This window comes from Mobula birostris, chromosome 31 (genome assembly GCF_030028105.1).
Source record: "Mobula birostris isolate sMobBir1 chromosome 31, sMobBir1.hap1, whole genome shotgun sequence".
NCBI classification, from domain to species: domain Eukaryota; kingdom Metazoa; phylum Chordata; class Chondrichthyes; order Myliobatiformes; family Myliobatidae; genus Mobula; species Mobula birostris.
In genome coordinates this window covers 31,209,986-31,222,949 of record NC_092400.1, presented here as the reverse complement: position 1 = coordinate 31,222,949, position 12,964 = coordinate 31,209,986, and the positions used below count along the sequence as shown (strand labels likewise).

General features: G+C 47.5%; 1 protein-coding gene across 1 annotated transcript; it reads right to left on the bottom strand.

Moving 5' to 3' along the window:
• Nucleotides 1–1,863: 1,863 nt before the first annotated feature.
• selenom (selenoprotein M) lies at nt 1,864–12,021 on the bottom strand. Its single transcript, XM_072247546.1, has 6 exons — nt 11,913–12,021; nt 11,380–11,618; nt 11,216–11,251; nt 5,398–5,432; nt 4,817–4,895; nt 1,864–3,253 (listed from the first exon to the last, which is right to left on the bottom strand). Exons 1-6 carry the CDS (start codon nt 12,019–12,021, stop codon nt 3,038–3,040), a joined length of 714 nt encoding a protein of 237 aa, XP_072103647.1. The 3' UTR covers nt 1,864–3,037.
• Nucleotides 12,022–12,964: the final 943 nt, after the last annotated feature.

Sequence of the window (12,964 nt, the reverse complement as noted above, 5' to 3'; positions counted from 1 at the left end):
CTCCTCACCAGGCAAGCCTGGTGGGGGAGCCGGTTTAATCGACCACCTGACCACGCAGCAGGTAGTACTGGGTTACATGGTACCAGTAGCACTCAGACCAGTGACCTGACCTGATCTATGATCCTGTAGTGATCTATGACCCCAATATATAGCCAATGTTTTGAGCTCCACAGCCCTCTTTGGCACTCACAAATGAATCTCACTGTACCTCTCAAACTTTCATCAAAGGGAGTAGATTCAAACTGTCCCTCCTGGCTAATTTGAACGAGTGAACGAGTGGGAAGGCAGGTGTTTGAAGAACTAGACTTTAAGAGTACATTCCCTTCTTTAAACATCCACACAGCTGACACTGAAACACAGCATTAAAGACGCAGACGGTTTGTGTAGGAACTGTTGAATTTTACTGAGAGCCAGGAACAATACGTTCTGAGAATACTGGTGCCCTGCACCGAGTGCCTTTAGTCCTCAGGAATATTTCTCCTCTGCTCTCAGCACCGTCACCTTTAAGCTGAGAGCTTCATTCAATTCCCTTGAGGACTGAAGGTACTTGTGTACACACGGCACCAACCCAGCCTCTCAAACTCAGTGGATCTGGGCAGATTCAGTGTGAACTGCGAAAGAACAGGCAAGATTTCTGGAAGCTCAGAGTGCTAAAAGCACACAAAAAGTTACAAGTTGAAAGCAAAGTATGGCATCAGCTGGAAATCCAAAACTAACAAAAAAAAAGAAACTTTTAAAACACTCGACCGATAACTTAAAAGAACATCAACCTGAAACATACAGAAATGTTACCTGTTGAGTGTTTCAAACATATTCTGCTTTTATTACAAGCTAAAAAATAAAATTATTTTTTATGGATTTTTTCTTATTTGAATGGACCATATACACCCCAGACTGGGCAAGGTGGAATCCCTTCGTCAGAACCTGAGTGAAGCAACAGAAGGGTAGATTGGCAACACCTTAGCAACAATTAGTTACACATCAACTATGTGTTGGTAATTGCTTTGGACGTTTGGGGTTCTAACTTTTGTCTGTCATTCATTCTTTGGGGGTTTTCTTCTGATTCGTGGATGTCTGTGAAGAGTAAGAACTTCAGGTGGTATATTGTATACATGCTCTGATATTAAATTGAACCATATTATCACAATTACTGATTGTCATTTAAAAAAAATATTTGCTTCCCCATAAATGGAATGCCAGTTTTTGAGACTTAGATGTGAACAACAGAACGATGTTTCAAATAATGTCTTCTCCCCTGGTGTAGATACTGCTGGGCAGTTAAAGGAATAAAGTGTCTCAAACACACGAGATTCTGCAGATGCTGGAAATAATCGATCAACACACAGGGAAAATGCTGGAGGAACTCAGCAGATCAGGCCGCATCTATGGAGAGAAGTAGGATCTGATGAAGGGTCTCAGCCTGATACGTTGATAGTTCATTCCCCTCCATGGATGCTGCCTGACTTGCTGAGTTCCTCCAGCATTTTGAGCGCCACTCAATGAAATGCCACATTTCTGTCAGCATCATCCAGCTGCCTATCCCCAGCACCAGGAAGGGGAAGAAACAATATTGGCAGTAAAACAGCACAATATATCTCTGCATTCTTTGAACGTGTTCTCAGCCACAAAACGCTGGAGGAACACAGGAGGTCAGGCAGCCTCATTGGAAATTAATAAACATCGACTTTTTGGGCTGAGATCCTTCATCAAGACTTGAAAGGAAGGGGACAGAAGCCAGAATCCACATGTTCTGACCAGTTTAATGTGGGACAGAAGACCAGGAGGGAGTGGGGAAGCCACAAAGGGACACATTCATCGGTCTCCAGCGCCCCCTGTTGTCTACAACGTGTTAAGAATTGCTGGCATTGGACCAGGGTGAAGGAAAAATGATCATCACTGCTGGCGGCAGTATTAATCAGTAGACCCCGCCGTCCCTACACATCATTCACAGGTTTAATAGTCAGGTCGCTACTTATATCACCTGACTTCCATTTTCCAGCTTGTTGTTCTGTTCTGGCCCGCTGTTGTACAAGGGCAATTCAAACCTCCCCACCACAGCTGGGCTGCAGCACCTTCACAATCCAATCCTTCCCTAGTGTGCAGGCAAGATCATTTGCCAGGGTTTTCACCATCAGGAAAAGAGAGAGACCTACTCTGAACGTGGCGCACCCATCGCCAGGTAATGTTTACACACACCTGGACTAGAGGTGGGAGCCAGCCAATTTGCAAATCTCAGAGCCTCATTTGAGACATTGTAGGGTATTCAGGTTTGCACACAGCAGATCATAGGGCAGAGACCAAGGAAGATCCTTCGGAGAAATTAATCAATCCTACTGCCTGAGATTGTTAGCCAGCTGGTGGTGTAGTGGCATCAGCACCGGACTTGGAGGCAAATGGTCCCAGGTTCAAATCCGGCCAGCTCCTTGTACACTTTCCACCTGTGCTGGGTTGACTGTCCAGCTAGCAACTTGGCCTCGTAAAAACAGACAAATGCTAAGAAAATGGCAAAAAAATGCCACCTGATGCACCACAAAGTATGAAAAGGAACAAAAAGAAACTGCTCAAGATAATTCCATGAACATCTGACCCAAGTAACCCAACTGAACAAAATCCACCTACCATTAACAAGGTTTCCAGGCCAGGTATATGCCCATGAACGGAAGACTTATTTCAATTTCCCTCAGTCACCTGCCACTGGACATGTCAGACTTAAAAAGCCACAAGCCCTGATGAGGAATCTCGGCCTGAAACGTTGACTGTTTATAGATCAGGGGATTCCCAACCTGGGATCCACAGACCCCTTAGATCAATCCATGGCACAAAAAAGGTTGGGAACCCCTTCCATAATGCTACTGACTGACCTGTTGAATTCCTCCAGCATTTTGTGTGTGTTTAAAAAGAAACAAGGTAATGACAGCAGGTAGACAGTTAGTAATGAGAACCAAAGCCTCCACTCAAAACAAGAACCATTACATTTACAATCCACTTGTACCTGCCCTCTGATTAGGAGGCAAGGCAATAACATTTCAACCATCGGTTACAAGTCCTGCTTCATCTCATCAGGCTCGTCCTGTTGATCAGTCATGACCCCGTGAACAGGTTCGGCTGTAGGCTGGCTGTCAGGTTTCCCTGCCATCGGTGCGTGCAGAAACTCGGGGGGCACTGGGGCATTGGCACTCTCCTTCTTGTAAAAGCCCAGTTTCTGCAGTAGTTCATTGATCTGGCTCCTGGTCATGGGCATTAGGTTTATTCGCTGCGGAGACAAGAGGAAGATCTGAACCTGAGCAGATTTGAGAGTAGTCAGGCCCGCGTACACGGCCGCGACAGGAACGCCACTCAAGCTGCTGGCTACGTCGGCCCGTGGCCTCTTCGTGCACCTAGATGAGGCCACTTTCAGGGTGGAGAAGCAACGCCTTGCATTCCGACCCGATGGCATTAATATCCATTTCTCCTCTCGTGGGAGCGTGGACTGAGCTGCTGGCCCAAGTTGTCCAGGCGAGCTCGATTTCAACCTTTTAGAGAAGTTTGGACAGGTACATGGAAAGCAGGGATATGGAGGGCTATGGTCGATGGTTTTGGCATGGACTAAATGTGCTATGCTTTTCTATCACTCCTTCCGGTAAACAAACTTCTCCTTCCGCTCTATTCCCCACTCTGAACTCTTACCTCTTCTCACCTGCCCATTACTCCCCCTCGGATTCCCTCCTTCTCTTTCTCCTATGGTCCACTCTCCTCTCCTATCAGAATCCTTCTTCTCCAGCCCTTTACCTTTCCCACCCACCTGGCTTCACCTATCACCTTCCAGCTATCCTCCGCCCCTCCCCTGCCTTTTTTATTCTGGCACCTTCCCCCTTCCTTCTCTGCCTGAGGGGTCTTGGCCCAAAACGTCAACTCTTCATTCATTTCCATAGACGCCGCCTGACCCGCTGAGTTGCTCCAGTGCTTTGTGCATACTGCTTTCCATTTCCAGCATCTGCAGGCTTTCTCGTGTTTATGGCTATTTTTATATCCGTTGAACGAGGTGTGCCTCAGGCAGTCCTCTACTGGAACAGAATCTGCGCTTTATTTTCTATATAACCATTGCCAAGAAGCCCAGGCATGCAATAACCCCCAACACTGGGTGCAAAATTCAATCTGTTCCATTCACAAGCCGTGACTCACTTAAATGATCAGAAATAAAGGAATGATGTGAACCAATTGATTTCTTACATCCAGTTCCTGGTAAGCGTAGTTCAAGAGAATAAGCTCAGGATCCACTCCAGGGAAGTAAGTCAATGCCAGGTTATGAATGTGGCGTTTGGTCAAGAAATGTCATTCGGACCCACATGGACACCAAGTGCAGGGAGATCCTCCTGTCCTAGGCTGGGTTGAACTTCATCCGATACCTGCCTCCAACTACTGGATTACTCCATTATCCATGGGAAGCCTTAAAACACCATTCCCAATGTTTCCTCTATCTCCAGGAATCTCTCCCTCTCTCTGGTGTCCCTTCCCAAAACCTCTCAGAGTGCTCCTGGTGGATTAGTTGTTTCACCTCCTGACTTATCCAAGGAGGTGCTGAGCTCTACAACTCAGGATGATCACGATATTGTCATCGATCTGCGTCGCCATGGGATGGAAGTTGGGAATGGAGGGTTGATGGGGAGGGTTCCGATCTATGGTGAGTGGCTGCAGCATTTTATTGGGCAAGGTTGGGAAGTTGGAGGGGGAAGCCAACCTTGAGTTGTACCCGGCCAAAGCACAATCTGTGGCAACGTTATTGGTACCCATTGCAAAATGAAAAATTGCAACAATGTCAAATCAGAGGAAGTCTTACATCTAGTTCTTCGAGGTTGCGGTTGAACAGAAGGAGCACGGGGTTGGCTCCCGGGATATACTTCAACACCAGATTGTGACTTTAGCAGGAGGTCAGGAAAGCTTGAACCATCAGGAACACAGACACTGGGTTTGCACAGGAGTGATTTCCAGCCAAATACCACCTCTTTGTACATTTCTGCCCAATGATTACCATCAGGAGAGGATAGGTGACCAGATCTAAAACACCCCAAACAATTGTCATCCCAACCCCAGGGTCCATAGATTAGTTTAATCTTGGCCTGGTTAGTGACAACCCTCCAATCACAATAACCCACTCTCCCACCCACCAATCTGAAACTTTGCCTTCTCTCCACCGCCACCTCCTATGCCGTCTCACAGGATGAACTACAAATTCCCCAAACCGGGCAGCGCAGAATGAGCCGAACCTGTCAGGTCACAGCAGGGAGCGGAGACGGAAAGTAGCATCTCTGATGGGCAAGGTGAGCCAGGGGGGCTAACGTTTTCCCATTAAAGCCCTGTGTTGGTCATGTCAATAATATCTTTCTACTTATATATATCCCTAGTTTCTCAAAAGGATACTAAAGAGGCAAGTCTTCATTAACGAAAGCTTTCACCTGTGAACCAGAAAAGCAAAGCAGAACAGAGCTTGTTAGTGTCCAACCAAGTCAAATCAATTGTTCACAGAAAAATATCCTTTCTCTGTTCGAGAAAACTTCTTTCAAAAATTAATATTCCCTTACATTTCAGTCCTCTCTCTTCCAAAGTTAACGAGGTGGTCTCTGGGGCTTTTTGTAACACGTTATTGCAATCTACAGAGCAGTTGGTGACATGGTACTGTCGTTAGAGGTGAGGCAGCCTTGAGGTGACTAATCCTAGCTCTCCATCAGCCTCGCACACCCAGTCGGCTGACTCTCTGCAGTGTTTTAATACAGGTTGCCACAGTGTGACAGTGGCTGTCTCAGTAAGAGAGGATCACACAGGGCTAACTGTTCTCGAGATTGCAATGAGTGCCCGTTGGCAGGGAGGTCCCTGCAATTGCTGTCACGTTGTTACCGCAGCTCCTGGATCGGAGAGTCTGGTACAGTCTGGAAGCGTTCATCCAGCACGAATGCACGCTATTTGAAATGTTCAGATTTTGTAAATAAACGTTATCTTGTGGGGGGGGGGGGGAATGGTGTTCAGTGCTTAATATAACGTGTGGAACTATTCTTTCATGCAATCAATCGCTGTAGATATTAAAGGCAATGGAAATACTGATAACGTTGTTGAAGCCAACAGTTTGCAGAAAAAGGCCACTCTTCCAGTCAATCTACCACCTCCTCGCTGTCTGGCCGACACCCAGTTCAACGACCGTGTTGAAATATTACAGAGCCACTCTAATTCGGTGCTGTCTGGAAGTTCTGCAAGTTACAGAATCAGGTGTAATATTACTGGCATATGTTGTGAAATCTGTTGTCTTCGTGGCAGCAGAAATAATAATAGAAAAAAAAACATGAATTACAGTAAATACATAGTTAAATTAAATAAGTGGTGCAAAAAATAGGAATTAAAAAAAAGTGGTGAGGTGGTGTTCATGGGTTCAATGTCCATTCAGAAATCGGATGGCAGTGGGGAAGAAGCTGTTCCTGAATCATTGAGTGTGTGCCTTCAGGCTCCTGTACCTCCTCCCTGATGGTAGCAATGAGAACTAGGCATGACCTGCGTGAAGGGGTCGTTAATGATGGATGCCATCTATTCGAGGCATTGCTCCTGGAAGAAGGCCTGGATGCTGGGGAGGCTAGTCCCCATGATGGAGCTGACTGAGTTTACAACTCTCTGCAGCTTATTTCGATCCTGCGCAGTAGCCCCACCTCCCCAACCCATACTAGATGATGACATACCAAATATCCTCAAACTCTCAATGAAATATAGCCACTGTTGTGCCTTCTTTGTAGCTGCATCGATATGTTGGGGCCAGGATAGATCCTCAGAGATATTGAAACCCAAGAACCCAGACGTGGACCCACAACCAAACATCCAGTGAGGTGATCAGTTACTTCACTGTCGCCCCACACTACCTTCGGCATGTTCCTGCTTCGTACTTTATGATACCGGTTTATTCATGACCTTTCTAAGCAATTCAGTATACCAGAGCTCACATCTACATGGTGAAGGAGGTTGTGGCAATCAAGGGAAATGGTGTGAGAAGATGGCAGAAAAATGGTGTAGGAGCCAGGAGAGAATACAGCAATGTGGACTGTAATGACGGTGTCTCCCTCAATGAGCCCAAGTTGTGATCAGATGGAATGCTCTCAGTGGGAAAGACCTCATTCCTGGGAGTGTGCAAAAGGGCAAAACCTGTTATTGTCAGGGCAATGATTTAACTCAACTGTATCCATTCAGGATTGCTTGGTTTCTCTTTATAACAAAGAAGGATACACTAGGCTTCTCTGCACAGACAGACATGGATGATGGAGGTTCACCAAAATTCAGACAGAAGGAAACAAAGAGCAGAGGTCCACTCTCCTCTCCTATCAGATTCCTTCTTCTCCAGCCTTTTACCTTTCCTACCCACCTGGCTTCACCCATCACCTCCTAGCTATCCTCCCTCAACTTTTTTATTCTGGTGTCTTCCTTGCCCTTCCTTTCCAGTCTTGATGAAGGGTCTCGGCCCGAAATGTCAACTGCTTATTCATTTCCATGGATGCTGCATCATATACCGAGCTCCTCCAACAAGGAAATTTAAAAGGAAACATTACTATGGACAAAGGGAGTGGGGCTTTACATAGCATTTTAATATGTGAGGATACTCACAGGCACTTTTGAACTGTGTTTGTGCCAAAGACAGTGGCGAAAAGGCCAAGAGACCTGCCATTCAGGTAAAGGTAAATGGCAAAGGTTTAGAGATGGCTATAGATATGGCTGCATACTACTCAGACATTGGAAGTGACAAAAAAAAGAAAAATCAGAAGAATCCCATTAGGTGACAGGATTGTAATGCCGCACACATCCTCAGATGTGATACTCTTGACTTGGGAACTGCAGAAAGTTTGTCAAGAACCTTTTATAGATGAGAACGGAGGATAGCCTCAAAATACATTTAAAAGATGCAACTAACATCAGGGTTCCTGTCTGAAGTGATGGGACAGAAAGGCAAAGTAAAATTCTAGTAAATTTATTACAAATTATATGTCACCATACACAGCCCTGAAATTCATTTTCTTGCAGACATTCACAGTAAATGCAAGAAACACAATCAATGGACGACCACCCCCAACAGGACAGAGGAGCGGTGTACAAAAGACAATACACTGTGCAAACACAAAAAGAAAAAAGAAATAATAATACAAAAGCAATAAATATCAAAAACGTGAGATGAAGAGCCCTTGGTAGTGAGTCCAAAGGCTCTGGCAACAGTTCGGAGTTGGGGCAAGTGAAGTTATCTCCTCTAATTCTACAACCTGATGGTTGAGGGGTAATAACTATTCCTGAATCTGGTGGTGTGGACCCCAAGTCTCCTGTACCCCCTTCCTGATGGCAGCAATGAGAAGAAAGCATGACCAGGATGATGGGGGTCCCTGATGATGGATGCTGCTTTCCTGCAACTGTGCTCCCTGTAAATAAGCTCAATGGTGGGAAGGGCTTTACCCGTGATGGACTAGGCTGCATTCACTACTTTTTGAAGGTTTTTCTATTCAAGGGCATTGGTGCCTCCATATCAGGCTCTGTGCAACCTCTCCATCACACATCTATAGAGGTTTGTCAAAGTTTCAGAAGTCTGATAAAGTTTTAGCATTTTAGAAGGCAAACAAGTCATCACTAAGACAGAAACTAAGCACTGAGGTTGAGAGCTGGTCCATCATTGCTGGCGTCACCAGCAACAAAAGGTGAATCAATGCAAAATGGTGACCTAGATGACACAAGTCCTACATTAAGCAGATTCCACAGATGCTGGAAATCTTAAGCAACAAATGCTGGGGGAACTCAGCAAGCTGGGCAGCATCTATGGTGCATTTGTGGAATGTCACAAATCATCTTCATCAGGATGTTCTGATAAAGGTTCTGGGCCCATTATATTAACTGTTTATCCCCCTCCACGGGTGCTGCCTGACCTGACAAGTTCCTCCCGCATTTTGTGTGATTTGCTCCTACACTAAACGGTCTGCTACAGAAATAACTCTTCAGAACATTTTTGAAAAGGCAAAATTGCCTGAAAGGATACTCATAGAAAAGTACAGCACAGAAACTGGCCTTTCCGCCCATCTAGTCTGTACCAAACAATTTAAACTGCCTAGTCCCATCAATCTGCACCATAGCCATCCATATCCCCATCCAAACTTCTCTTAAACATTGAAATTAAGCTCACATGCACCACTGGTGTTGGCAGCTCATTCCACACTCTCACTACCCTCTGGGTGAAAAGGTTCCCCTCATGTTCCCCTTAAACTTTTCCCCTTTCACCCTTAACTCATCACCTCTAGTTGTAGTCCCACACAACCTCAGTGGAAAAAGCCTGCTTGCATTTACGCTATCTATACCCCTCATAATTTTGTATACCTATCAAATCTTCCTTCAAACTTCTGTGTTCCAAGGAATAAAGTCCTAACCTATTCAATCATTCCCTATAACTCAAGTCCTCCAGTCCTGCAAATACAAAGGAATTATAACTGTTGAATCCATCAAAGAGACCCAACACCTTCTGTCCTCTCTTATCAGATCCCTGTCATACAGGGGTGGCTGGGAATGGACCCGAGTACAAGACACCAACACTGAAGTACGAGGGACAGGACTAGGATACAGGGTGAGGTCCAGGACATGGACACAAAAACCGGGAACCCGGAACAGGACTGGACAAGAGAGCTAGGAGCCCGGGCTTGGACTCCGAGCCAGAGACTGGACAAGGACCCAGAACTTGGGTCTTGCCTCTGGCTTGGACCCCAGAACTAAGCAAGGACATGACTAGGCTGGCAGGCAGGACGAGGCTGGAGACCAGAGACTCGAGGCGAGGCTGGAGACCAGAGACTCGAGATGAGGCTTGGCTAGAGACTTGGGGTTTTGAAGCTCCTCCTGGTCAGGGCGCGGATCTCCATCTGATGGAGGCAAGTGACAGGAAGGGACAGAACCCATCGCAGGGTAATGGCAATCTGGCTTGGCTTACTCAACGGAGGCAAGGGACAGAACCAACCGCAGGGTAATGGCAATCTGGCCTGACTTACCTGATGGAGGCAAGGGACAGGAAGGGAGCTAGGTACAGGGTGGCTCCAAGACAAGACTTCAGGTGAGACGAGACTCACCGGCAAGACAAGGCAGGGCTTCAGGCAAGGAAACAGAAGGCAGGGGAAGGGAAGGGATACAAGGAGTAAGGACAAGAACAATCCAGCAGCCACACCCTGGTCTCTGGAGGTATTTATGCAGCCAGCCCCAACGAGAATCAGCTGCCTCAATTAGTGCTCAACAGGAACAGAAACAGGGTAGACAGGAAAATCTGGAGCAAGGGTCGATGGACCAGACCATGAACCGGAATGCGGACTTCACGGACCGGACCATGACAATCTCCCCTTCTCCAGCACTATATCCCTTTCAACAATCAACTTCCCAGCTCTTTACTTCACCCCTCCCGGTTTCACCTATCACATGGCGTTTTTCCTCCCCTCCCCCACCTTCTAACTCTGACCCCTCATCTTTTTCTTCACCAGTCCTGCCGAAGGATTTTGGCCGGAAACATTGACTGTATTCTTTTCCATAGATGCTACCTGGCCTGCTGAGTTCCTCCAGCATTTTGTAACGACGGTATAAAATATTAAAGAAGCCAAGCTCAGTCATTCATTCCTCCAGGATAAATCACCAGAACAGGGTCTGGGTGCGTCATCATGTTTCTAGATTATCTCTCTCGGTATTCCGGAGTGCAGCGATTAACGCTTCGTTACGTGTGCTTTCTTTCCTATGTAAATTTCTTCAAATTTCTAAAGTAAACTCTGCAAATTTGTCAATGCTCTGGACAGCGTTGGGAATCTTTATTGTAAAGAGTTAGCGCAATTGAAACCCGGAGCTTCCCTGAGCCACATCCTTTGGCCGAATCTCGATTTGAAAACTTAAGTGTCCAACTTGCACTGTCCGCCCCAAGCCTCAGTTTGTCACGCATCGCCCGCACGAAGGTGCGTCTGACCTGGACCACAAGGCTGTCTGCCACCTGGCTCGTCGATGCAAGCCTGAAACAAGAACTATTCTCTCACGTATTAACAGCAGCCTTGTACGTAAACCCAATACCCTAAAACAACCACGGGATTGGGACTTGGGACTGTCTCGTCGCCCATCGCTGACAAAGAGTTAGAATGACTGACGTCTTCAAATCTCGCTAAAGATTCTAACAAGAGACCTTGACTGTTTTCTGGAAGTAATAGAGGGAATTTTTGCTTACCTCCGGGAGGACACTCAACTGTCATCCCCCGCAGGTCTGTAAAACGGAGAAAAAAATTATCACATTGAACGTTGAACATTTAAGGCAGAGTGACTCAGAGTGGGTCTCCCCGGCTGCCCTGCCCTGGTGTCTGCACTCCACACCCCCCCCCCCTACTCCGTTACCTCCACTCTGCCCCGAGCCAGTCCCGGCAGCTTCCCGAAGTCGAGCTTGTAGCAGGACGCTGCCTGAAAGAGCCCCAGAAGGGCGACGATGAGCATTGTGGCGAAGGTCGCCAGCCACCGGCTCTCCCGCAAACACGGCTCGGCGGGGCAAGTCCGCCCCGCTATAAAGGCTGCTGCCACGTCAGACTCCGGGCTGCGGGGCGGCCGGGGGCAGCGGGCTGGGGGCGGAGACCGAGCCTCTGCGTGAAAGGGGAGGTCAGTAAAGTAGGCGAGGCTCCGTGTGACACTCACCTCCCACCCACCCACCCACCCACCCGCAAACCTGCGCGGGATGCTTTGACGGTCTCGCTAAATCCACTTCGGTAAAACACAAGCGAACTGAGTGCAACTTGGGCTCTTGTCCATCAAAAGGGATTGAATGGTCCTACAACTTGCTTCTGCGTTTCCTCGTTACCACGAGAGGGAATGATCAATACTATGGGTTTAAGTAAATCGCCTTTTGACCTCCCCCCAAAAGAAATAAACGTTCCCACCATCCGCAAGCCAGGAGAATGATGGATTACTGTGCACTTTGCCGGGGCGAGTGCGGCTACTGTACTCCACCGACGCCGTCCAGCACCAAGCAGGCGGCTGAAGCTTCATCACTCGAAACATTCAGTCCCCTCACCACCGGCCTTAGTGAGCGTTACCCACAAACTGCACCTCCCGAGGGCAAGGGCTGCCGTCTGAAAGAGTCTGTGTCTGCCTGTCTGATTGTGCGTCTGCCCGTCAGTGTGTGTATGTGTGTGTGTGTGTGTGTGTGTGTGTGTGTGTGTGTGTGTGTGTGTGTGTGTTTGACTGCCTGCCTGTCTGTTAGTGTGTGCCTGGTACTGTCTGTTCTGCCTGTACTAGGAATATTGTCCCCACAGAATGAGCCAGACCAGCATTCAAGTGACGACCCGTGGAATTAACTCTTCCCACCCCAGCTCGCTCCAACATCATTGATCCAAACAGGAAGCTTCGGACGAAGCTGACCTACCTCCCCAAAGGAAAGAAATCCTCGCCCTAAAGTTTCAGTGGCAACTAAAGCATCACTACAAGAAGGTTATTGAAGATGCGCTCAGAAACTCTGCAAAGGAAGTTCTTCTCAAACAACACACTGGAGGGCTTGTCAACGCCCAGTCGCCAGGAGCTGCTGGGTTCTCAGCTCATAGACTGCCCTGAACCCCACCAGAGAGGAAAAAACAGGCTCAGTTCGCTGAGATCGACCAGAACAAGGAGCCAATCAGTTGCAAGCGTACAGTGTTCCTGGGCTGGTAGATCAAGACAAAAGGAACAAGTGCACGGACGCACAAAAGTAGAAAAACAATGAGCTGAGGACCAGCCGGAGGATGGCAAGAGCACGGGAGGCTCAAGAACTCACGGACTGCTCTTGTATATGTGCGCTCATCGGTTCTGTAAAAGCCACCCACAATCTTGTGCCATTGGGACCCAATAACATGAGTGAACTCCTCCAGGAGACAAAGGCAGCCAAAACCTGTTGGACGGATCGCTTCAAAGACATCTGCAATCTGCTTCGAAGAGACTGGATGCCACTCTCCAACGT